General features: G+C 43.7%; 1 protein-coding gene across 3 annotated transcripts in view; it reads right to left on the minus strand.

Moving 5' to 3' along the window:
- Positions 1 to 24,139, minus strand: part of TENM2 (teneurin transmembrane protein 2) — a 941,161-nt gene that overhangs the window by 166,563 nt on the left and 750,459 nt on the right. For all 3 annotated transcript variants that reach the window (XM_042992783.1, XM_042992777.1, XM_042992795.1), the window contains 2 exons: positions 15,768 to 15,963; positions 8,879 to 8,980 (listed from right to left, as the gene is read on the minus strand). In XM_042992783.1, coding sequence (XP_042848717.1) covers positions 8,879 to 8,980; positions 15,768 to 15,963 — 298 coding nt within the window. The remainder of the gene's footprint in view (positions 1 to 8,878; positions 8,981 to 15,767; positions 15,964 to 24,139) is intronic.

A 24,139-nucleotide genomic window follows, 5' to 3' on the forward strand; every position in this document is an offset into this window, starting at 1 on the left:
GCATGGGGTGTAGAATGACCTATACAGGTAGCCACCATGGCTCCTGGCCCTTCTGCATTAATGGGGATTGTGGGGAGAGAAGGGGGACAGAGGGAAACAGGTATGCAAGGCAGAGGGTCTGAAGGGACAATGCATGGGGTGCATCTATGCTTATTCCATGGAGGATTGGTGGGGCCTGAGTGTCTTTCACTGAGACAGGCGAGGCCAGCTGAAAAAGGGGGAGGGGTTCTTTGGGCCAAGAAAGTTCTGAGGGAGGTGTTTCTGGGGTGGTGGGGAGGACCCCTCCACCAGCAGGGAGGGGATAAGGGGCTTGTTATTCCTCTCCTGAGTGCAGAAGTCCACCAAGGGGAGCGACTCATGGGGAGGTGGGAAAGCAGGTTATGAGGCAGAGTCCAGCCAGCAGGTCGGACAGCCTGAGCTGCACATGGGGCTTTGACAGTTGTCACTGACCTCCATTCAGGGAGCCTTCCTGCCAAGCCTGTCTCCTGTGTGGCCACTGGGGCTATATGCCTCAGAGTCAGCCAGACTCAGCCTCAAAATCGGGCCATGCTATGTGTGCTTGGGCAAATAGCTAACTTTCCTTAAGTCTGTGTTTCTCCTGTAAAATAAGGATAATAACATTGATTTCAAAGACTCATGAAGACAAATGCTATCTAATATTTATGGAGCACTTGATACATGTCAAGCACAGCTCTATACACTTGACATGAATTTACCTTTTAGTCCTCACAGCAATGCAACAGGTAGTATTTCAATTCACCTCCATTTTACAGATGAGAAAACCAAGGCTCATGGAGGTTAAGTAATTTTTTAAAATGGGTATAGCTAACTGGAGGAACATGGATTCAATCCCAACAAATTCAAACTCTACTGCTTTTGTGCTTAGTAACTGTGCTCTTCTGAGACAAGGCACATAAACTCTGAGATCAATGTAAACTTTTTTTTTCTGTTTTTATTCCTCCTCCTTCCCTCTGACCCTCCCTCCTTCCCTGCATTTAAATTTGTGCCTCAAAGTTGGCTGATTCATATCACATGATTAATCTGGTAAATTAGAACCTTCTTCTCCAGTGCTCATTTGGGTCTCGCCCATTTTCTGGCAATGTTTTCATCTTTACAAGTCTTGTACCCTAAATTCAAGTTGCCAAACATTTAGAGACCACATGCGACTTCCTGGGCACCAAAGTAGGTGCAAGGAGGTTTAATAAAGAGGACTGTTAGACACCCCAGTCTCTCCTCCACGGACCAGTGTCCCAAACAGCAGTGCTTTCAACAATAGCCAAAATTTGGAAAGAGCCTAAATGTCCATCAACTGATGAATGGATACAGAAGATGTGGTTTATATATACAATGGAATACTACTTGGCAATGAGAAAGAATGAAATCACACCATTTGCAGCAATGTGGGTGGAACTGGAAGGTATTATGCTAAGTGAAATAAGTCAGTCAGAGAAGGACAGATATCGTATGTTTTCACTCATATGTGCATCTTGAGAAACTTAACAGAAGACCATGGGGGAAGGGAAGGGGAAAAAATAGTTATAAACAGAGAGGGAGGGAGGCAAACCACAGGAGACTCTTAAATACAGAGAACAAACTGAGGGTTGATGCAGGTTGGGGAAGAGGGGGAAATGGGTGATAAACATTGAGGAGGGCACTTGTTGGGATGAGCACTGGGTGTTGTATGTAAGCCAATTTGACAATAAGTCATATTCATAAAAAAAAAAAAAAGAGGACTGCTAGAAACTTGTGATCCAGCAGGAGAAACCAATGTGATCACCCAGCTGGAACATGGCCCAGCATGAAGGAAGGGTCATTGCCATGATGTTGCCAAGACTTGTGTGACTGCAGGGTCCTATCTGGGCATGTTTCAGCAATAAGGTGACCTGAGTCCTGTCTGGGGATGTTTCAGGGTTGCGGTGACTTGCGAGCAGCAGTTTGATAGGAAAGGTCGGGATTGATGAGAACCTTCCAGCTGAAGAAACAGCATGAGCTAAGAAGGAGAAGCAGGGCTATGATGCTTGATGAGTGACAAGTAGCTGGAATCTATGATATATGGGCTCTAGTAGGAGATGGTGATGCAAAAGGAGCTTAAATCATGGAAGACTTTGAATGTCATTCCAAGAATATTCTTTATTCTCAGAATATAGTCCCTGGCTGCCTGCATCAGAGCCTCCTGGGAGGCTTGTTTAAAAATGCACATCTCTGAGCCACAGCCCAGTCCTATGTATTCAGAATTGGCTGGCATAGGGGGTGAGCCTGGAAATATGCATTTGTAACAACTGTCCCACATAAATGTCTTTAAACAAAAGTTTGGTAGCCATTGTGGGAGGCAGCTAGGAGCCACTGAAGGTGTTTGAGGAGAGTAGTGACATGCTCCCAAGTGCTCTAGAGAATGCTGGAGGTTGTGAGCAGGGAGAAATGGCATCAGGAAGAGGTTGGCAGCCATATGAACAGGGCTGTGACTGTGAAGGCAGAGAGGAGAAATGAAGCAGAGCGTGTTGGAGGTTGATGAAACAAGAGTCAGCAAATGATGTGATGAAGGAGGTGATGGGATGTCTCTGGTAGCTGGGAGAATGACTTAGATAGCAGGCTCTGAAGTCAGAGGGACTTTGTTTTGAATGCTGGCTCAGCCACTTTCCACTTAGTAAAGTCTTGTTTCTCTCCTGTAAAGTTTCCTGGGGTTCAAACCCTAGTGCACAATCACCACACAAACTGCTTGAAAAGTGCATCTTCCTTTGGCCTCACGTCCCCCAAGTTGAATTTCATGGTCTAGAGTAAAGAGCCTGGCCAAGACTGCCTGGTTTGAATCCCAGCAATACCACTTCCTAGCTGAGTGATCTTCAGCAAGTTACCTAACCTCTCTGGGCTTCATTTTCTTCATGTATAAAAGGGGACTGTAGTTGTATATAAAATAGGGATATTGATGGTGAGGTGAGATAATTATGCAGTTGCTTAGTACAGTGGTTGGTGCACAGTAAGAACTCAATAAATGTCGGTGATGATGACGATGAGTTTGACTTTAGTGTTAGAACTCCAAGAGGGACTGGATAGTGGGTAGATTTTCCAGTTAACAGGAGAAAAATGGCAAGATCCCTGTTGTCTTTTTTCAAGCCTCCACAGAAGCTGGGTAGGAGCTGAAGACAACCCCCAGAGAGAAGGCTTTATGTTCCCGTGGTTGTGGCATTTCTAGGTCTCCCCTGACAGCTGTTCAGCAGCAGGAAGTGTCATTTCTAATAGCTATTAAGTACGCATTACCTAACAAGTAAGGCTCTCGTGTTTTAAGTTTCTGCTGTAGGTTTGGGGCCTCAAGCTCACAACCAAATAAGCCATCGGAGAAGCCAGTGTCAAAAGAGAAAAATCAGAAGCCTTGGATGTCTTCTGAAATGCAAGGCTGTTTTGCCAACAACCCAAGGAAGCATCTCAAGCCAGTGAAAGACCTTCAAATAAAAGTAAATAAAAGAAAAAAGGAATCATAATTAAAAAGCATGTAGACCACAACAAATAGCATTTAAGCAAGGAGGAAGTTATGAACGGCAGATAGTAATAATAAAAACTGTAGACTTAACAATACTTAGAGCTGGATGGGAGAGGTACCTGATGGAGAATGGGACAAAGTACCAGGAAAGAAATGCCATTTGTCCTCAAGCTCTGAATCTGAACACATTGCTTATTACACTGCACAAATAATGAAATTCTATACCGGAAGACACCCTTCAGTATAGTTCCCTTGTTAGAGTCTTTTTCCATGGAATTTTCTCCACATGCCCTGATGCTAATTGGCTACTTATATAGATTCATATAGATTCATTTCTTCATAAACTTATCATCTTAACAATGTCTACACCATTCAAAGTCCACATCACAGCATTTAAGACTCAACACTTCTACTTCCCACTTGCTTATCATGTGTATCCAGCAGAATGGAAGCTCTCAGAAGGTAGGGCCATGGCGTGCTTGCTCATCATTATATTTCTGGCACTTAGTGAAGTACCTGACTCATACAAGGCACATAATAAGCATTTGTTGGATGCATGAATAAGTTCTGTCCCCTCAACTGGCTTGGAACAATGTGTTAGAACCCTTACACATTCTTTTGATGTGAGGATCAGTTCCATTTTGACTTCTGAGCCTCCCAGGACCCCAGCTCAGTGGGGGCTGTGGAATGAATGCTCTGCAAATTCACGCTGACTGATTCCTCCGTTCACCACAAGGCTGTCTTCAGATGCCTGATGCAGACTGGCAGGTGTATAAGAAGACAAGGAACTGCTGTCTGCACCGCACATCTGAGGGCATGGGAGGCGCAGTGTGAGGTCAAGAGAGTAAATCCGTATTTCTGTCACTTGGACACATACCCGGTCATTCGGATGTGATGGGAATCTCACTTGCTAACATGGCAAATTTCTCCCCTGGCAGGAGGGCCTGAGTCTACCTGCCGCCTGCGGTGGCAGAAACTGGCAGCACTGGAGGCATCCTGGGCACAGCTGTCAGGGAAGGAACAAAGGTGAATGCGGGTTTGTGTTGAGGGGGGACTTGGGTATTCCTAAGACTTTTATCAAGAAGGAAGAGAAATGATCATGGGCTAGAGCTGGGAGGTGGCAGGAGCCATTCTAGCTGGCAGGGCCAGCTGACTTTCCTTTCTACATTTGCTAGCATGATTACTTCACCTTGTCTGCCCCACTTATTTTATTCTAACACTTAGGAGCTTCTTGGGCTCAGAAGTTGGGTTTTAAAAAAATTAATGTTTATTTATTTTTGAAAGAGAGAGAGACAGAGCATGAATGGGGGAGGGGCAGAGAGAGAGGGAGACACAGAAGCTGAAACAGTCTCCAGGCTCCTAGCTGTCAGCACAGAGCCCAACATGGGACTTGAATTCACAGACCTTGACATCGTGACCTGAGCTGACGTCGGACGCCCAACTAACTGAGCCACCCAGGCGCCCCAGAAGTTGTTTTTAAGTGGCAATCTGCCATAGCCACCAACAAACTGTGCAGGGCCAATGGGATAGAGCCTCATAGTGTCTCTGCTATAGGGGTGGTGGGGGAGGGGAGATACATGTGCACACACATACACACACTTACACACAACCACATTCCAATATTTCTTTTATTAAAAATCAGAGGTGTATCTTTGATACGATTCACTGAGGAGGGCACAGCATTTTGCTAAAAATGTGCAACTTCAACCTAATCTCGAGAAAACATCAGACAAACCCACATTGAGGGACATAGTAAAATATACCTGACCGGTACTCTTCAAAATGGTCAAGGTCATGAAACACAAGGCAAAGACTGAGGACCCTTCACAAACTGGAGGGGACATAGGAGACATGACAAGTAAATACAATGTGGGATGAGAACCAGAAAAAGAAGGGAAAAATTAGAAAAAAAAGTCTGTAAATTAGTCAATAGCATTGCTTCAGTGTTAATTTCCTGGTTTCAATAATTGAACCATTATAATTTAAAATGTTGACATTAGGTGAACTCTGCACAGGAACTCTATGTACTGTTTTTGCAATTTGTCTGCAAGTCAGAAAGGAGATTTCAATATAAAAAAACTTCAAACGTGGGGGGTAGTTAAAACAGGATTTATCTCCTATTGTTGATATGAGAAAGGATAAAGTAGTATGTTTTAAGTACTTCACACAGTGCCTTCTACACATCTAATACTTAATAACTATTTGTCATTATTAAAAAAACAATTTGAAGTGGAGCCTTAACTCAGGTGCTAATCATTACATTTATTCACTTGAAACTCTTACAGTTAAATTTGAGTGCCTATTTTTACTGGTTTCTCACTTCATCACACAGGTGTAGTTAGCGATTTTTGTTACTCTGAGGAGCCGATATTTATAAAATGAAATGTTAAAGGGTTGCATCTCTCTAGAAGCCAGACTAGAGTACATGGGCTCAGCTCCACTTTTGTGATTCTTGGTGTGCAATAAGTGTGTGAGAAGCTGACTTGGCTTGAATGCTCATGACCGTGAAAATATTCCTCTCTCGATAGGGTCAAAGGTAGCACTAACATGTCCTATTTATTGCAATTGACAAGTTTTCTCTTTTCAAATTTTGGATTTTGACATTGTTCTTTTCAGAACAAATTTATCAATGTAAATGTCATGAGTTGACTTGGAGAAATATGTTAAGTAAATAATAATATAGATAGTCCGTGAATTTATGATTTTGAAAATCATAAAGGTGGTACGTGAAAGAGCAAGGTTCGGGGAATAAAGGGCTTAGAATATTTCCCAATATCGTTAGTAAAGTAGCTTAAACTGTGTCCATTTCAAAAATCCTAAGGAAGAAATATCTTTAGGGCAAAGAGGTAGATTTTTACTCCTAATACTCTTGAGCCAACTTTGCCAAGAAAAAAATAGGGAAACAAAGAGAAAACAGTTTTATTCTTCAAATACTTCAATTTTGCCCACTGCAGGCATCAAGAGCTAAATTAAAATATACAACAAGTTCAAAGGCTGATTACAGGAATAGCTCCTGAGTATGCAGGAGTAACTACTCTTAACAGCCGCTCAATATTTGTTTCACAATGATCAATTATATACCATGGCTAATGCACATTTGGAGTGTGCGCCCAGCCACAGTGCAGGTGGCGAATGCAAAACTCACACCGAGAGTCCTTTTAAGCAGCTAAATGCACACGCCATTACAGATCCATAATGCAGAATGGACGCCCGTCTGCAAATGGATTTAGAGCGAGGAGTTCTTAAATGGCTGAGGTACTTAGGGCTGAAAGGCCAGTAACTGGATGTGCTGCCAGAGCACACATGGTTTTTAGGATTAATAATACATCGATGTGTGTCAGTGTTAATATACATTTACAGCTCATGGGCCATGCAGCGGAGGGCTCAGCCCATTTGCAGCCACATATGAAAGAACTGTTCTGTCCTTCCTTTCATTAATGTCTTCACTCCTAGGAAAATTAGATTACGCAAGAAAGGCCATTCAAGCAGTACTGAGGTTTTCCCTCCTTTCCAGCATTCACAAGGAAAAGCGTTCAGTGCAGTGAAGCCTTGTGTCATCCACCTTCCCCCATCACGGTGCCTCAGAACCTGGCCAAGCAAAGCACTCAAGGGTCCACGGTCTACTTGGTGATATGCCCACATGCCACTTGGTAGAGTATGCTGAGGCTTCTTGCTCTGCTTCCCTTTTGTATCTGACAAGTTTACCAAAACTTTCACATTACTTAGTGATGGAGGATATGTCTGTAGGTGGTATCATTTAGGGATTGGGCTCGTTCATGTGCAGCCAAATCCAGAATTTCAAGCACAAGGAAGTCCTCTTCGCTTATCACTCAGCACTCAGAAAGCTGGGAATCACAAATCTTTGGAATACTGTGAATGTTTGAAATGCAATTTTCCCCAGCAATTGTGGTGAGAATGGGGAAAAGGAGTGGCGCTAGTTAGCATTTACAGAGTAGCTTTATTAATAAGTGCCTCTCTCTCTGAGCATCAAGGCAGGATGATGGTCTTTTAATGAGGGGCACATAAAAATAATGAAAAGATTGTTTAAATATATAAATAAATACAGTGTGATATACATCAATTAAAAATGGTAAACATAAACTCTTAGAGGGATCACACCATGTTCTGCTAAGAGCTTTGGGTGTGTTTGCCTCATACCATCCTCACAATGAACTTGTGAAGAAACTCTGCACTTTTCCAGAGGAGGAAGCTGAGATTCAGAAATGTTAGATCACTTGCTCAAGGTCACAGAGACACTCAGTGGTGGAGCTGAGATTCAACTCAGAAATGTCTGACTCCTCAGCAAGGGTTCTGAACCTCTTCCTCATTGCTTTCCACACTGGGATATGACCTGCTGGTGGGTGAGGAATCAGCATAGCTGGTTTTTTTTTCTTTAAAGTTTATTTATTTTGAGAGAGAGAGAGAGAGAGAGAGAGAGAGAGAGCGCGCGCGCCAGATAGAGTGAGCAAAGGAGGGGCACAGAGAAAGGGTGAGAGAGAATCCTAAGCAGGTTGCACGCTAACAGTGTGGGGCTTGATCCCACAAAGTGTGAGATCATGACCTGAGCTGAAATCAAGAGTTGGATGCTGTGCCATCAAGATGCCCCAATCAGTGTAGTGGGTTTTAACTGGTGTTTTTAGAAGATGAAATAGAAAAGAAGCATGGAGTGAAGATAAGTGTAGTTTTGTAAAAGGTTAATTTTAATTTTATATTTGTATTTACCTAGAATATATACATGTGTGTGTGAGTGCGCACAACATATCGGAAAAGGGTGAGAAGCTCTGCTTTCTCTTACACTTGCCTTTGACAGAGACACTTGAAGGTTATGCTCAAGGTCTTTTGCAAGCTAGGTATGCAGCCCCTAAGTCCCCTGGTTTTGTGAGAGTCATTTTCTCTTATATTACCTTTCCCCCAAGAATCCCAGGGCCCCAGCAATTCTGTGCAAAGGAGTGTAGATAAATTAATAATACAATTTAAAACCGATTCCACCAAGATAAATAGCGCTTCCTAGATTAAGAGTGTAGCTGGCCAGAATGAATGAAATTTACTAACCCTGAGATGCTTAATCTTCCATTACATAGAAGTTAATGATTATAAGAAAGGAGTGATGGTAATTCACTTTTGCTTTTACAGGAAATCCAACCATCTAATTTTTAGCAAATCTTTCTTCTCAGCACACCTCGATGCCAAGGATAACCTCCCTGCTCTTCTAGGTAAATTGGCCAATTGTCATATATTAAAACCTGCTCCTTGCTAAAGGGTTAGGTCTTCTAGCATGCATGGGCTTACAAGTTGTCCCAGTGGAATTCTGGAGGGCATGTGGGCTTCTTTGGTACCCCCTCGCCCCCTCAAAGAAGTCTATGTCTTGTTATCCAACCATAGCAGGGAAGGAGTGGTAAGTACCTTTAGCACAGTCTGCTCCTAGAAATCCTGGGAAGCAGTGACATAGCCCGGACACACATTCGCCATTCCCGTGGCAGTTACGTGGACAGTCTTGCACTGAATCTGAAAAAGAGAGAAACTTAGCAACTACCCTTTCCTCTGTTTGCTGATGAAGCAATTTGGTAATCAGTTTTGAAGACCAGTGGTAGTGTCCTCAAGTGCCCACGGGGGACCGGTAGCGAGCGTGAGTGAGTGGAGGGAATGGGAAATTAAAGGGATGAGGGCAATGTGGACAATGCATGGAAGTAACCACTGCTCTCTATCTGACTAACACCCAGGCAGGAATGCAGGGTTAGTATTGCTGCAACATCTGCTTTTTCAAAAGAAATGACTTATTTGGATTTAAAACCTGAAATTTCCCATGTCTGAATGTTGACAAGTTTAAAACATCATGAATGTTGTCCCCTTCCCTCCCTGTGCCCCCTACCTGCCCCCTGCCCTTTCAGGCTATCAATCTGAGATTTGGTATGACATGTGGGATATCAGCCTTTAGCCTCAGATAACGGGGAGGAGTCTCCAAATGACAGTGGTGGTTCCTGATCTCAGGTTTGTAGAGTAAAAAAATTCCTTGCTTTAAGGAAAGAAAAATCCAAATGTGTAAGACTGACCAATTTAGGCACGGTTTTGGATCCATTAAATAGTAGGTCTTAGGTCATACAAAAGTCCTTTTATGCCTACCTTTTGCAGATCTTATTTTTCATGAAAATCAATTAGTTCCCATTTGTTCTAACCAGCATAGCCATCTTATTTCATGATTTACTTTTCTATGCATACTCTTAAGTCATAACTTCAAAGGGATCATTTTGGAACTTTTTCATGTTAACTTAGGTCTACACAGATGAAGACATACTCTTAAAATTATTATTATTATTATTATTATTATTATTATCAACCTCATTTTTTTTGCCTTAAATTAAAATAAACACACTTAGACTTTCAGGTGCCAAATTACTAAGATGATGAAAAACACAAGCCATCATGGCCAGAATGTGACCTTTACCCAACACTTGGGGAGTCAGGGTCACTGACCTGGTGGATGTTGCATGAAAGACTATCAAGTAAGACCATTCCTAATGGAGTAACCTGAGAGTGGTAAAGAAGGCTTTTCCTTTAAACCAAATTTTCCAGTTACTCCCACTCTGGACTGAAAAGCAAAATTGTGCATACTGCTTTCTTTCTAGTGTTTCCCTTCCTAGTCCTCTTCTTCCAGAACCAAGCTGTAGTTGGTTTCTGGCACTCTGAGGAGAACTCAATGAGTGTATTTGCTTTTATGAAATCAGGTAAAAGACTACAGACTCCATCAAGCCAATTTCTTGAATGTTTATCAATTAACGCTTCAGGTTGAAACTCCTTGAGGTTGGCTCTGTGGGTGGGCTGAGAAACATCCAAGTGGCTACTGATTTCCATTTATTCATCATACATGCATTCATTCAAGAAGCTTTAGGTTGAATCATGAAATAGCCACTTCTGCAGGTCAAAAATCAGCAATTTCACATGGTTTGGGGAGACAGTTCTCCATGTCTCTAATCCTCCATATGCGTTTCTGAAGGTCTTGTGAGCTGACACACTGCCTTAGTTTTGGACTATCTTTTCAAGGTTGTCTGCACAGTGAACCACGTTGGAAGACAGATATAGTGTCTTTCTCCAGAGCAAAGGGCAGGTTTACTTACTGTCCAGTATAATAAAGATAATATTTCCCTCTAGAGCAAAGAACAGGCAGGCTCACTGCCCATTCTGAGAGACTCAGGTGTAATAAACTCAAGATTTCTTTTCTGTGATGCAACCTATTGCATGTGCGGGTATCACGGGCCCCTGTTCATGTAGCCCTGTGGGAACTGGGGCTTGGAGGACCAGCACACATACTAATATCTGGATATTGCATTGTTCTGAGTGATAAAGGCCCTTGTCTCTGACCCAGGAGTTTCATGCCTTTTGATAATATCTATGAAATTGTGGCAAGCTAACATGTTAGCTTACAATTAGGGTGAGCTCTTAGACCTGTCATATTCTTGAAGTATGGTTCACTTTATTAACTAAACAACTATTCTATGCGAGGCACTGTAAAAGGCATTGGTGAATACAACGGTAAATAAGACAGGGAAGGTCCCTGCCCTCATATAACTTTCACTGTCATGGAGAATACAGGTCACACCCCCCCCCCAATATATCAACAAATAAAACAAGTAAAATTTGATAAGTACTTTGAATAGAATAGGATACTTCGATAGGGAGTAGCAGGAGGAAGATACTCAGGGAGGAAGGCCAGAAAGGCCCTCTCCATTCCATGCAGGTGATATTTAAGGGTGAGCTGAGATAGGCAAGTGAAGAGCTAGTAACAAAGTATTTCATATAGTAGGAATAGCTTATGTAAAGGCCCTGAGGTGGAAAATAGCAGAACTGATCCAATGTGGCTAGAGGGTAACAAAAAGGAAGGGAGTGACATGAAATGAGTTTGGAGAGGTCCAGGCAGGGGGTCAGATCATATGGGGCCCTGTAGGTCATGCAGATAGTTGGATTCTTGTTTTCAACATAGAAATAACACTGTCCACTTTGCATTTTAAGAAGTCACCCCTATAGTGAGGTAGAGATTGCTTCTCCCTCGACCAGCATCCAGGTCTGGGAATGGTTTGGTACAAACTGACACTGCTGAGGGGAACCTGGGTGGCTCAGTCGGTTGAGCCTCTGACTGTGGCTCAGGTCATGATCTCATGGTTCTTGGGTTCAAGCCCCATGTTGGATTGTGTGCTGACAGCTCAGAGCCTGGAGCCCTCAGATTCTGTGTCTCCCTCTCTCTCTGTCCCTTGCCTGCTTGTGCTTTGTCTCTCTCTCTCTCTCTCTCTCAAAAGTAAATAAACATTAAAAAAAAACAAACCCTGACACTGCTGAGCTCAAAGCACCCTGTTTCCAAACCTACCAACTTTAGAGATAAGGCAGCAGAGGTCGAGGGAGCTCTTTGCCACCAGAGTCTCATGCAAAAGGACGGAGCTCTTTGCTGCGCTGGAGGACCTCTCTTGCTCTTTAGCTGAGGTATTTATCCTTAATGTCAGTTTACAAAATACCTAGCTCCTGGATATCTTCCTTCCCCATCTTCTCTCAATCAAGGAGGTTTTTATATCCATTTCTGTGTTCCTGTAATTCCCACAATCACCCTTTCATGGTGTGTGTCTTCTCTCACCAGGCTCCATGAGGAACAGACCAGATGTGAATCATTCATTGAGGTATTCTCAATGTACACAGCAGGTCCTTGGTAAACAGTTGTCAAAGTGTGTGCATGCATGTGTGTGTGTGTGTAGGAGGGTAGGAGAATCCAATATAAGCAAAAGCTGTAATGATGAGTACTTTTCATTGCATTTTCTCAGCATTTCTACAGTTTTGGAGAGAAAAAGCAATCGCATGGTGCTGTTGAAATATAAAAGGAACCCACACTTTCAGTCCCCCTTTTGCAACACCGGATTAAATAGTACTGTTGTGATATTATCAGGTTTCCTTTCTGTCAGCCTGATTTAAGTTTTCTTGAGGAACAATGGCAGGTGCTGACAGGAAGCCCAGGAAATGGGGTTTTTACATAGGCAGAGGGTGGCCTCTAGTAAATCTGCACCGCACTTTAAGTATACCACTCTGTTGTCCCCTGAGATGAAACTCATTTCTGAAAGCAGCTGCTTCTTTCCAAAACACATCAAAAGACTTCCCTGAGTCAAAGGTATATTTAGTGTGATCGCTGGTTGACACCCGTCTAACATTTTTCCTTCTGTTTCATATCGCAGGGGCTTTCGGCGCTCCTGGCTGCTCTTGACGGAGAACGTTCTGATAATAGGTATGTGTGGGAAAACCTCTGAACCAAATAAAACACTATTCTTTTCCCTGCATTTCAAGCCAATTACTATCATTGCTCTATCAAGATGTCTGCCCAATTATTAGGCCGATTACCTTTGACTTTCTGTTTGAGCTACAGTCCAGACAAGAGAAATCCTCTGGGGAGAACTGCTATTCTCATCTCTGACAGGGGAATGAGGGTAATGGCCTGGGGGAAGGGCATCTCACTACCACAACGTCTGTGTCTATATGGATAAAGGAGAGGGAAGGCAGAAGCCATTACTAGATAATCTGGCCCCCAGAAAATTTGCTGTGCAGTGGGAAAGGGATTTATGTGGCTGGAATCCAAAGCAATCCAGTGGTTAAGAGCACAGGCTCTGGAATGTTTGGATGCTGACTCCACCCTGGATTAGGGTGTATGACCTTGGGCAAGTTGTTTAACTTTTCTCAGTGGTGGCTTCTCCACTAGAAGATAGAATACTGGAGGTACCTACCTCACATGACTACTCTATGGGTTGACTGGCCTAGTACTCCCAGAGGGCCTGATCCAGAGGTGAGCGTATTGTCAGAATTCCATAAATGTGTACTTGTTTTCGTTATTAGCCATTTCACTGAGTCCTTGTAGACACCAACTAAGCCAGCTGCTGTTTATGGCACGTGGTTTTATGTTTGTACTAAACCTTTTGAGTATAAATATAAGGTGACAAAAAATATGTAATTTCTCATGTTCTCTCTTTTTTCTTCTGCGAGAGAGTGAGTGGGGAGAGGCAGAGAGAGACAGAGAGTGAGAGAGAATCGCAAGCAGGCTCCACACTGTCAGCTCAGAGCCCGATGCGGGGTTCAAACTCACGAACCATGAGATCATGAACCTGAGCCAAAGTCGGATGTTCAACCAACTGAGCCACCCAGGCATCCCTCTCATTATGTTCTTAAACTTAAGATTGCTTAAAAAAATTAATGTTTATTTATTTTTTGAGAGACACACAAAACTAGCAGTGGGCGTGGGGGTGCAGAGAGACAGGGAGACACAGAATCTGAAGCAGGCTCCAGGCTCTGAGCTGTCAACACAGAGCCCTACACAGGGCTTGAACTCACAAACCATGAGATCATGACCCGAGCCGAAGGTGGACGCTCAACCGACTGAGCCACCCGGGTGCCCCGAGATTTCTTTTAATCTCAACAACTCAAACTACTTTTTTCCTCTTGTGAGCTGGTTTTTATCAAACTTTTTGCTTCTCTCTATTCCCTATTGGTATGTAATCTGATGCTGGAAATTTTCTGTCACTGAGGAAGACGTTTTCCAGTGGCTTCCATGATACAAAGTTTATAACATTAGTTTAGAGCAGGGGTTGGCAAACATTTTCTGCAAAGGGACAGAAAGTAAATATTTAGGTTTTGTTGGCCAAACTGTCTCTGTTGTAACTACTCAACTCTGTTGTTTTAGCTGCCAGAGACAATATGTCAACAGATGAACATGGCTGTGCTCCAGAAAAACTTTATTTATAAAAGCAGGCAGTGGGCCAGACTCAGTCCATGGGCTACAGTGTGTCAACCCCTGCTTTAGACCATTTGGCTAGTCCTGATAGGACCAATTTTTCCTTAGCAGAGGGAATAAGGTTTAGCTGTGATGCTATGGTCAATACCAAATCCTGATTTTATACAATTTGGAAGTTGTGGCTATGGATAGCAAACTGCCACCTGCATTCTAGGTTGGCTTACATAGATCTTTCAAGAATCAAGGGACCCCTCAGAGAAATCCGTGTGGCCAATAGAGAAGTTCTGAAAATGCAGTCACTAGAAAAAAACAGCTGTACAAGATGGGCTCCTAGAAAACCATCAGCTCTCATTCAGTGACTACTAGCTCCATTGTAGACACGGTCCATATGTAAAGTCACATCATCCTTCCCTTCAACGACACAGTTATTACATTTTCACAAATGAAACTGAGGCTCTGGGAGGTAAGTGACTTTCCCAGTTAGGAGGTAGGAATGAGAAGCTGGGATTTAATCCTCCATTACCAGGTCTTTCCTCATGACACTACCTTATCGAGGCTTCTCCAGTGAACCTCAGCACGCCCAGCTAAACACGTTGGAGACAACATGCAGAAAGGCCCAGAAGGCCATGCCATTTCTACCATGTCTACATCCTGGGACCTGGAAGACTCAGTTTTCTGAGCCTCAGTGTATTCCTCTGTGAAATGCGTCTAACACTGCCCCAATTCACAAATGTTCTACCCAGGATCCGTTATCTTTGTCAGGATAAAAACCTGATGACAAAATAGATATAATGAAAATATCTGTGTCTTATTTAATTGTTAAAATCCTTCAGGTTTGCTTTGGAAAACTTTGTAAAATCTTCTGAAACTAATGGCCCTTTCAGGGGTTTATAAGCACATATAAGAGGAAATTTTGAATACAACCATAGCTTCTCCTGTGAAAGCTAATAAAAAAAAAAAAAAAAACAGGGCTAAAACATGCCAAAAGTGACAAGTGCTTAATTATGAGATTTACCTACATGGGAACGAAGATACGATTTTTTTCCTTATGTCTATATCCTTTTCTTGATTTATTTTTATGGCTTTTTAAAACTTTTTATTTTGGGCTTTCCTGGATTTTTAAGAGAAATTCTGAGCTGACGTGAATGGTCTGTATTTCTTGGCTCCAGTGCATGTTTAGAGATTTATAGACTTTGTGTTATTTGATTCTCACAAGAGCCCTATGGCATGGGTCCTAGTTCTATCTTACCATGAGGAAACTAAAGCTTGCAAAAGTCTAACAATTTGTGTAGGTTGTGTGGCCAGGACTTGAGCCAGTCTGTCTGATTCAAGCTATTTACCACAACTGGATCCTGTAGTCAGTCTTCCCATTTTAATCAGGGCTAGTTTTAGGTGAAAGATACTATGAGGTCTAACTAAGGGATTCTGGTTTGGTTTCTCATACAGTAGAAACTACATTGGAAGATGTGCCTTCTACAGAGAAACCCAGAACATTTCCGTTCTTCCCCTTGTGGCATATCACCTCAGAGACCCCACACCTACCTAAGACAACAGTGTTGAAGGAAACCATCTCTTTGTCTTTGCCATCATTGTAGAAGGCCAAGTGCCACAGGCCCACATCCAGGTACTGTACAAACACGGCTTCATTTTGAACGAGGGTCTGTATGCTCCGGCGTTCCCTGGGTGACTCAACCACACTCCACTTCTCCTTCCCATCCAGACGTTCCATGAAGTCATACTAGGGTAAGAAGAGAGAGTGCCATGTGTGAAAGAGGTTAAAGATCTGGTCTCATGACTAGTACCTTCCCCTCCCAGCCCATTAGTTAACTGAGGAATGTTTGAGCACATTTTACTATGAGCTCATCCAGTAAAAGAAGAGTCACAGAAGTTGTAATAATAAGCCACCATTTATTATGCTTATAATCATTGCTAATAATTTTATTTCTATAAGGCTACAATCCCTTTTCTGCAGTTTGAAATCCAAAAAGCTTTAAAGCCCAAACTTGGATCATTCTTTGTGTGTGTGTGTGTGTGTGTGTGTGAGAGAGAGAGAGAGAGAGAGAGAGAGAGAATTGGTCTAATCACTACTAGGTTATATAATATCTAGTATGTGCCAAGTATAACTTTTTTATAATTCTCCAGATTCTGGATTCCAAAAATCATTTGGCTCCCCAAGAATTTCAGATAAGGAAGCATAGACCTATGTTACCGGGTACAACTTACTGATCATTTACCAAGGGAAGGTGGAATAGAAGATTAGTTAAGAATGAGGGTTGTGTTCACTATATTGTATACCTGAAACTAATGTAACATTGTATGGAAAATATATTTTAATTAAAAAAAAAAAAGAATGATGGTTGTGTAGCCAGACTATCTGTGTAGCCAGAATCAGGCATTAGCTTCACCCATCTGTGTCTCAGTTTCCCTATTTACAAAATTGAAAATAATAGTACCTATGTTATAGGTTGTTGTGAAGAATAAGCTAATATTTAGAACAGTGCCTGGAGGAGAGCAAACACAAAATACATGTTAGCTAGCCAGCTATCATCATCATCATCATCATCATCATCATCATCACTGTCATCATTTCATTCAATTCTTGCAAAAATCCTAAAGATAAGTACTATTTGTATCCTATTTTACAGATAAGAAAACTGAGGCTCAGAGAAATCAAACAACTTGTCAAAATCACACAGCCACTAAGTGACCAAGTAAAAATTTAGACTTAGATCTCTCAGATAAACCAGCAATTAAATATTATACTGTTTCAGTGGAAACTGGGCTCATAACTAGAAGGGATCAATGAGAGATAAAGTAGTCAGTGAAGGCTACCAAGATGAGGGGAATGGGGAGCAAATGTAACCCAAGAAAGCCCTGTCCTAGAGAATGGTGAAATACTCTGGTGGGCAAGTTGGAGCCACTGATGATACGTGAGCAGTGACTGATGCAATGGAAGGAATGTTTTGAGGAATTCATTTGCAGGCAGGATACGAAATGTTCTAGAGGGGAGGATGAAAAGAACCAGGTCAGTTGGGAAATTATTGCAGAAATCCAAATATGACGTGACAAGGGTCTTGATTAGGATGGTCAATGAGAAGAAGAGACAACTTTGGAGGAAAGTTTTTAAGAAAGAAGGGACACTGTTCGACCATGGGCTGGACAGAGAGGATGAAGGAAAAGGAAGAGAGGACACTAATGTCTCTTACTTGACAAGAAAATCGATAAGACCCCTGTAGAAATGGTCTAATCTTGTGAACTCTTCAAAATCACAGCACAGAAAAGTCAGTTGCTCTGTGACTTCCAGAGAACATTCAAAAGTGTAGGTCCCTAGCAGATAAAAACCACCACTGTGGGATTAAGCTTTCTCTCACCCCTTCCCCTCCATAAAAAGGATTTTATAGGTTACAGACATTTACTATAACCTCTTTCATGAAGCTCATAGAATTAAACTTCAGGAATCTATTAATGTGACTTCCCCATCATTAGGATTGCCAGTTTTTCCCAACTGAAACATAATCATTGAAAACAAAAGAGTCTGTAATTCTAAGCACAAAGACTTTACCATCGGACAAACCTGGGTTTGAATTCTGACTGCCTTTTGCTATTGTTTAAAGTTGATCAATCTGCTTTTAGACTCTTCCTGGTTTGCACATTAGGGAATAATGATACTCAACTTTTGGGCATGTTTTAAGGATGACATGACATAATGCTTAGGGCAGCATCTTGAAGGAGTAACAATTTTACTAAGTACCTCATGACTATGAGAAACTTAATGGCAAATTAGAATGATCAGAGAAGTACCTGGTTCCAGTTTTTCCATCTGGGGGCTGGAGATGGTCATTGCTTAGGAAGTGAAAATCTCCCCATCTCGGAGAAAACAAGTATTTGTATTTAGCTTTTCTCTACCCTGTATCCCATTGGTCACACCTGTCTTTATGGGATAAAATAAATGATTTGAGGTGATACAACAAACCAATGCTTCTTTCGGAGACCTCTGTAACCAAAGCATTTGTTCCTTAGCAACCTCGTAAATGTCCAACTACCCAGACCCATGTCTACAAATTGCTGTCAGCCAGAGTAATGAGTGTAACTTCCTTGGTGCTGAGGTGAGAAGAATATACTTCATTTGGGGCCCATGATATCACCCCTATGAGGAAAAGTTTGGGGAAGGTGATTACTTGTGTGGGGGCCATTGCTCACGATTAATTTGGACATTAGTCATCTCTTGCTGAACTGGCTGGCTGGCCGGCCAAGAGCACTGAAATGGGTTAGGACCAGAAGCAGTTCTAGCTGTCCAACCAATCAGATTACTCTGGGAAAAGGTATGTGTCAGAGGAGAGAGAAGGCATCTATTTGGCTGGCTCCTCTGAGTCACTCCAAAGAAGCATGGAGGGCAGTTTTCATTTAAGGAAGAATCTGCAAGCCAGGGGCTGTCAAACAGGGCAGTGGGACATGTGGATGTGATACAATACAATGCCTGATGTGCTTCAATCCTGTACCCTCTATTGTACTTTGCTTTTTTCAAAGCACTCCTCACACTCTACAATCATACAGCTTATTTTTATGTTTATTGTCAGTCTATTCAGGAGAATGTAAACCCCAGGAAGGTGGGAGGGGGAGGGGTTTGCCTGTCTGCTGGAGAGGTTAAGAGGACTTCTGAGCTAGACTACCTAGGGTTAGAATCCTAGCACTGCCACTTACTTGCCATGACACTCACACAAGCTATTTAAATTCTCTGTGCCTCAGTCTCCTTATCTTTAAAATGGGGACTATAATTGTGTCTATATCAGAACATCGTTGTAAGGATTAAGTGAACCAATTCATGTCAAGCGCTTAGAACAGTACTTTGTGCATGGTACACATGCCCCAAGGCTTCAGTTATCATTATCATAGTTCACTGCTCCATCTCACGGATCTCAAGCAGAGTCTGATCAGTAAATATTAAATATCAAATTAATAAAATACTAAATTTGTAAATGAATCCCACTGAAAAGCAACAAAATTGGAATGTATTCAAGGTTTTGTCTCTAATAATAATCACTTGCACTCCCTAATGCACTGTATTGAAAGAAAGAGGACAGGATAGAGTTACAGACAGCACGGCTGAGTTGTGGACCACCTGGCCATGCAGGACATGCATGCAATGGGATGTTGTGGTGGTTGCACATTCCCATAGATCAAGATTTGAGAGTTGACTGTAGGAGGCCATGATGACATCCCGTTCCCAAATGTCAGCGGGGTGTTGTACAATGCCTGCTTTCCTTCTCAGGACTTCCCTTGTTCCTTCTCTTGTCTTCCCTTCCCACTTTGACACTGTTTCTTAGTGCCCACTGTGGTAGTGATTGCTGATCATTGTCTACATTGGGGCTCTCACTCTTTTTCAGCCTTCTTGCTGCCTGGTGGGGAGCACATGGTGGTTTTCCAGTCAATGGTATATAAGCTGTGGGATGAGTTCCACTTCCAGACCCTGCCATAAAACATCCTGTGCAACTTCCTACTTGCTCTCTCTTCACCCCTATCTGCCTCTGGAGGGTGCCAGAGCACCTTTACAGCCCAGGATGGTGGAGCCACATGCCAGGAATGGCCTGGATCTGAGCATGAGCCCTTGGAGGAAGGCTGAAGTCACGACATGAGCAAGCAATAAACACTTATTACACCAAGCCAATGAGTTGTTGAGGCTTCATTGTTACTTCAGCAGAACCTATCTTGATGTCATGCTTCTCTTTGTTCCCTGTTACTCCCCAAGGTCATGGTGGGTTCCCGCATATTTGCCATGGAGTCAAGCCCCAACCTATTTTGTGTGGGGTGTCTGTTTACCCCACTTTGCCCAGGAGTGTCCTAATTGACACTTCTTGTTCCTCCTTTCACTATAGAAAGTGCTCCAGTCTGGAATACATAGTTACCCTACTCACAGGTGAACAGGCACTAAGCAGCATCACAGAGCACCATTTATCGTTCCTGTAACTTTGGGAAGGTTGAAGGCTGGTAGCACAAAGTGGATCAATGCAACCAAATGCAGAGACTGCCTTCTAGGGTGGGGAATGCAGGAGCTCAGTGAGAAGCTGGTTTGCAGGGAGGCCATCTAGTCTAGGAGAGCCTCTGCTCTCTCGGATTCCTAGACTGCAGGCTGGCCAGCTTGCTTGGCAGCCTGGCTGACACTAGAAGGAGGCCATTTTCCAAAGGCACAGGCCCTGGCCAGAGTTTCTTTTTCATGACCCAGCACTGAGGATTGATAACTTAGGCTTGGTACCAGGGACATCTGTCTCCTCTGTTCCAAGACCTCATCACGATCAGTCCTGGATATAGGGATGCTCAGGAGATCATGCTGTGCTTGGTTGACTAAGAGGTTGCTTTATAGCACATTCTATCTAATAGATTTGCAGAAGCCCTGGAAGAGATTAGGAGGCACATGACCAAATCTCGGTAGGGGGTGTACGTGTGCATGGGCTGGCTGTGGGAGGAAGCCTGTCTCCCAAGGCAGCTTGTCTCTCTCGACTTGGCAATAAAGCCACCCAGAGGGTGATAGCAAAACAGCCCAAATAAACACCCCCACCACCCCCAAGTTCTCTATTTTTCCTTGGCCTTTGAAAAATAACCTATGTCGGCATTCAACGTGAGGGCTATGCCTTTGAGTCATCAGTCATACCAAAAGTGGCATGAAAATGCAACTTTTACGAGCGCTGGAAAGGCAAAAAAATAAACCACAGCAAATATTTGACTGATCCAATTATAAATCTCCCCTACTTCTTGGCAGAGACCAAGGAGGAATGGTAATTAAGATAACTTAGTGAGTTTGCAGGAGGAGCTGCAGGAGAGAGAAAAGGAGGCAGGACCATCGAGCAGGGCCTGTCACTCTCCCAGAAGGGAGAGCATCCATAGGCAGGGAGTGCCGCCAAGAGATGCTTCTGGAAGCCACACAGATACACACCTGCCAAGGAGGGCAAGGTTAAAGACAGACTCATTGTCCTTCAGGAAGATGTTATTACTGGGTCCAGGACCCTGAGTAGGGGGAAAATAACTTCATTGCCATTTGGAATGTCTGCTTGCTGAGGGTCGATGTGGACAGGAAAAGCAATAAATGTTGACATTTCCCACGGACGGCCTCCCTTGCTCCGTGCTGGCAGCGTCCCTGGCCTCTCAATGTCTGATGTTGATTCTACCTCAGATGGCAGGGCATGCTCAGCAGTTGGTAGGATGGCAGGGAAGCAGCGTGTGTGAGTGAGGGCTGCTTGAAGCCACATTACCACAGGGTCTCTGGTTGCATCCAGGGACGAGTGGTAGCAGTGGGTCACTCACAAGGGCCTGTTCATCTCCTGCCTCCAGCCAGGTCTGTGGCAAAGTGTGCCCGGCTGATTCCTCATTCAAGCTCAGCACAAGTTCTTTTCTCTCCTTCAAAGAGGCTGAGTGCTGAGGGGAGTGTGGAAGGATGACAGCAGCAGGGCCCTGCTCCAGTGGGGGCTGGCTTCCCTTTACGTGGCCCTGCCCGTCTTGGTTAGGATGCCATTGCACTTCCCACTTCCAGTGTCCAAGTCACTGAACCAGATGCCGCTAGGCCCAGATGTATGCACTGCTGGGGCCGCTTGTCCACCCTCTATGAGAAAGAACCCCTAGATTCTGCAGGGACACAGCACCTGGATTTGCTGACCATAACAATGCTCTGTGCAATACTCCACAGGTAAGGATCAAGCAGACTAAAGATAGAGAGGATCCAAGCACAGAGTACGGGAGGGCGCACCTACGTGGGTGGAATCCCTGATTCTTCTATCACATGTCTTCCTGCAGCAGTGGGAAAAGTAACCATCAAAAATAAGATCTATCATCTGGGCACTCGCTATGTGCCAGGCATGATGGCAAGTGCTGACATATGTTATCTCATCTCATCCTCCCAGAAACCTTATTTGTATCCCCACTTCTCAGGAGAGAGTAATGGCTGTGACAGGAGTAAAGTAACACACCCAGTGCCACTGACAGTAGCTGGTGGCCAAGCACAGACCTGAACTTGGATTTGCATGGGTCTTAACAACTACGGGAGGTCACTTCAAGTTTTCCAAGAACTTGGCCTCCAGCATATCTGGTCGTGGGCCTGCTGTGTAATTCTGCTAAAGATGCTGCTGATCAGAGAAGGGACTGGAAGGCAGAGCCCAGCAGTGCTAGGGCCAGACTTGCAAGCAGGTTGAGGACAGGGGATGCCCCACTGGAGTAGATGATAAAGGTAGATAAAGGGTGTCAGAAAAGGTGGGGATGGCTTTGCTGGGTGTTGGCCATCCCTGGTCTATAACCTCCCTTTCCCTACCTCCCAACTTCTTTGTCCCTGTAGTCCAGCCATACTGTTCTCTGTGTCTGGAACATGCCAAACTCATCCCAGACTCAGGGCGCTTGGCAGGAGCTGTTCCCTCTGCCTGGCCTACTCTTCCTCCTGATCTCACACCTGCCTGCTTGTCAGCCCTCTGCCTCAGCACGGCAACTTCAGCTCGGGCGCCCCCAACCCCCATCCCAAATGCCTCTACCACTACTTCTTTCTATCCTCAGCAAAGACGCATCTCTCTTTGAAAAACCACAACTCATTATCTTTTAATTTATAGTCTTCTTGGATACAAGCCTCTGAAGAGTGGGAGACTTGTCTGTTTGACTCACCAGAGCATCCCCAGTGCCTAGAGCAGTGCCTGGCACATGGTTGTTACTCGGTAAAGGTCTTGTGTGATTCAATGACAAACGTTTAGTCTCAAAGGAAACGGTGTGGGAGTGAAGTCTATACCAACGCAGTGGAGTTTTGGTGATAGGACCACTGAGAAGATGTAATGTCTGCAGGAAAGGTTTTAGGAAATTTTAGTCAACATTCTGCAGTTTTCTTGTATTTTTATTTGCTAACTGTTCAGATGACACCACAAGGGAACATTTAATGAGACCAGGCACTGTTCTAAGTGATTCAAATGTACTACCTTATTTGATGCTTACAGTAGCCCTACTGAATACAAATCATTATTCCTCACCTTGCACATGAGGAAACTGAGGCACAGGGAGGTTACTTAACTAGCTCAAGAGTTGGTAAGTGGTGGAGTTTATGTCTACACCCAGGCAGACTGCTCAGAGGGCATTCCCTTAACCCACTGCATTACAGGCTGCTCCATGAAGCAGACAGGCAGCCAGTACCTGGTGTTGGCCAGGCTCGCTCGGCTAGAGGGAGGTCAAAGTGTTATATTCTCTTGTTCCTGGGAAGGAGAAAGTCTGCAATGGGTCAAGGGCAGGAAGGTATGTGGTGACATAATGAGACTCCCAAAGAAGCCCACAGAGCTTCTAGCAGGAGAAGTAGCAGTATAAACAGAAATATATTTGGCACCAACAATGCGTTTCATTTTCTGAATCTCATTTCTTTGGCTCAGAGTATCTCTTCCCTCTCACGAGCAGCTATGTTAAGACAAATTGGGGTGCCTATGGTTTAGGGGGTACCAGCCCATGTGTAACGAGATGAAACAATTGTACTAATATCATTGGGGGAAAACAGCCTTTTAACAAACCACTTAGTGTAGAAAGTAAGAAACCAGGGAACATGGGTGTGGGTAGGACCTTCCTGAAAGGATGAAGGCAGAATCTGCTTGGTTACTGGAAAGAGAGGGAGCTACAGAGAGGTACAGGGAAGGAAGGGTAGAACAGCAAGATGTGGGGGACCCCCTAGGCCACAACACAGCTCCTTCCTGACACTCCCTCCTCACACTCCCAAATCCAAAGGAAAAAGAAAACTAAGGGAAGATGTGACCAAATTTCTTACAGAAACCAGCAAAGAGAGAGAGCACCAGTCCTGGAAGTCAGAGGGCAGGAGAGTGAGGGTCGAGTGATACAAAAGGATTAAACCACCGGGACTCAGGAATCACAGTCAGGCTCACGGGGTGCAGACATACTTAGCCTGGATGTGGCTG

Source organism: Panthera tigris, chromosome A1 (genome assembly GCF_018350195.1).
Source record: "Panthera tigris isolate Pti1 chromosome A1, P.tigris_Pti1_mat1.1, whole genome shotgun sequence".
NCBI classification, from domain to species: Eukaryota; Metazoa; Chordata; class Mammalia; order Carnivora; family Felidae; genus Panthera; species Panthera tigris.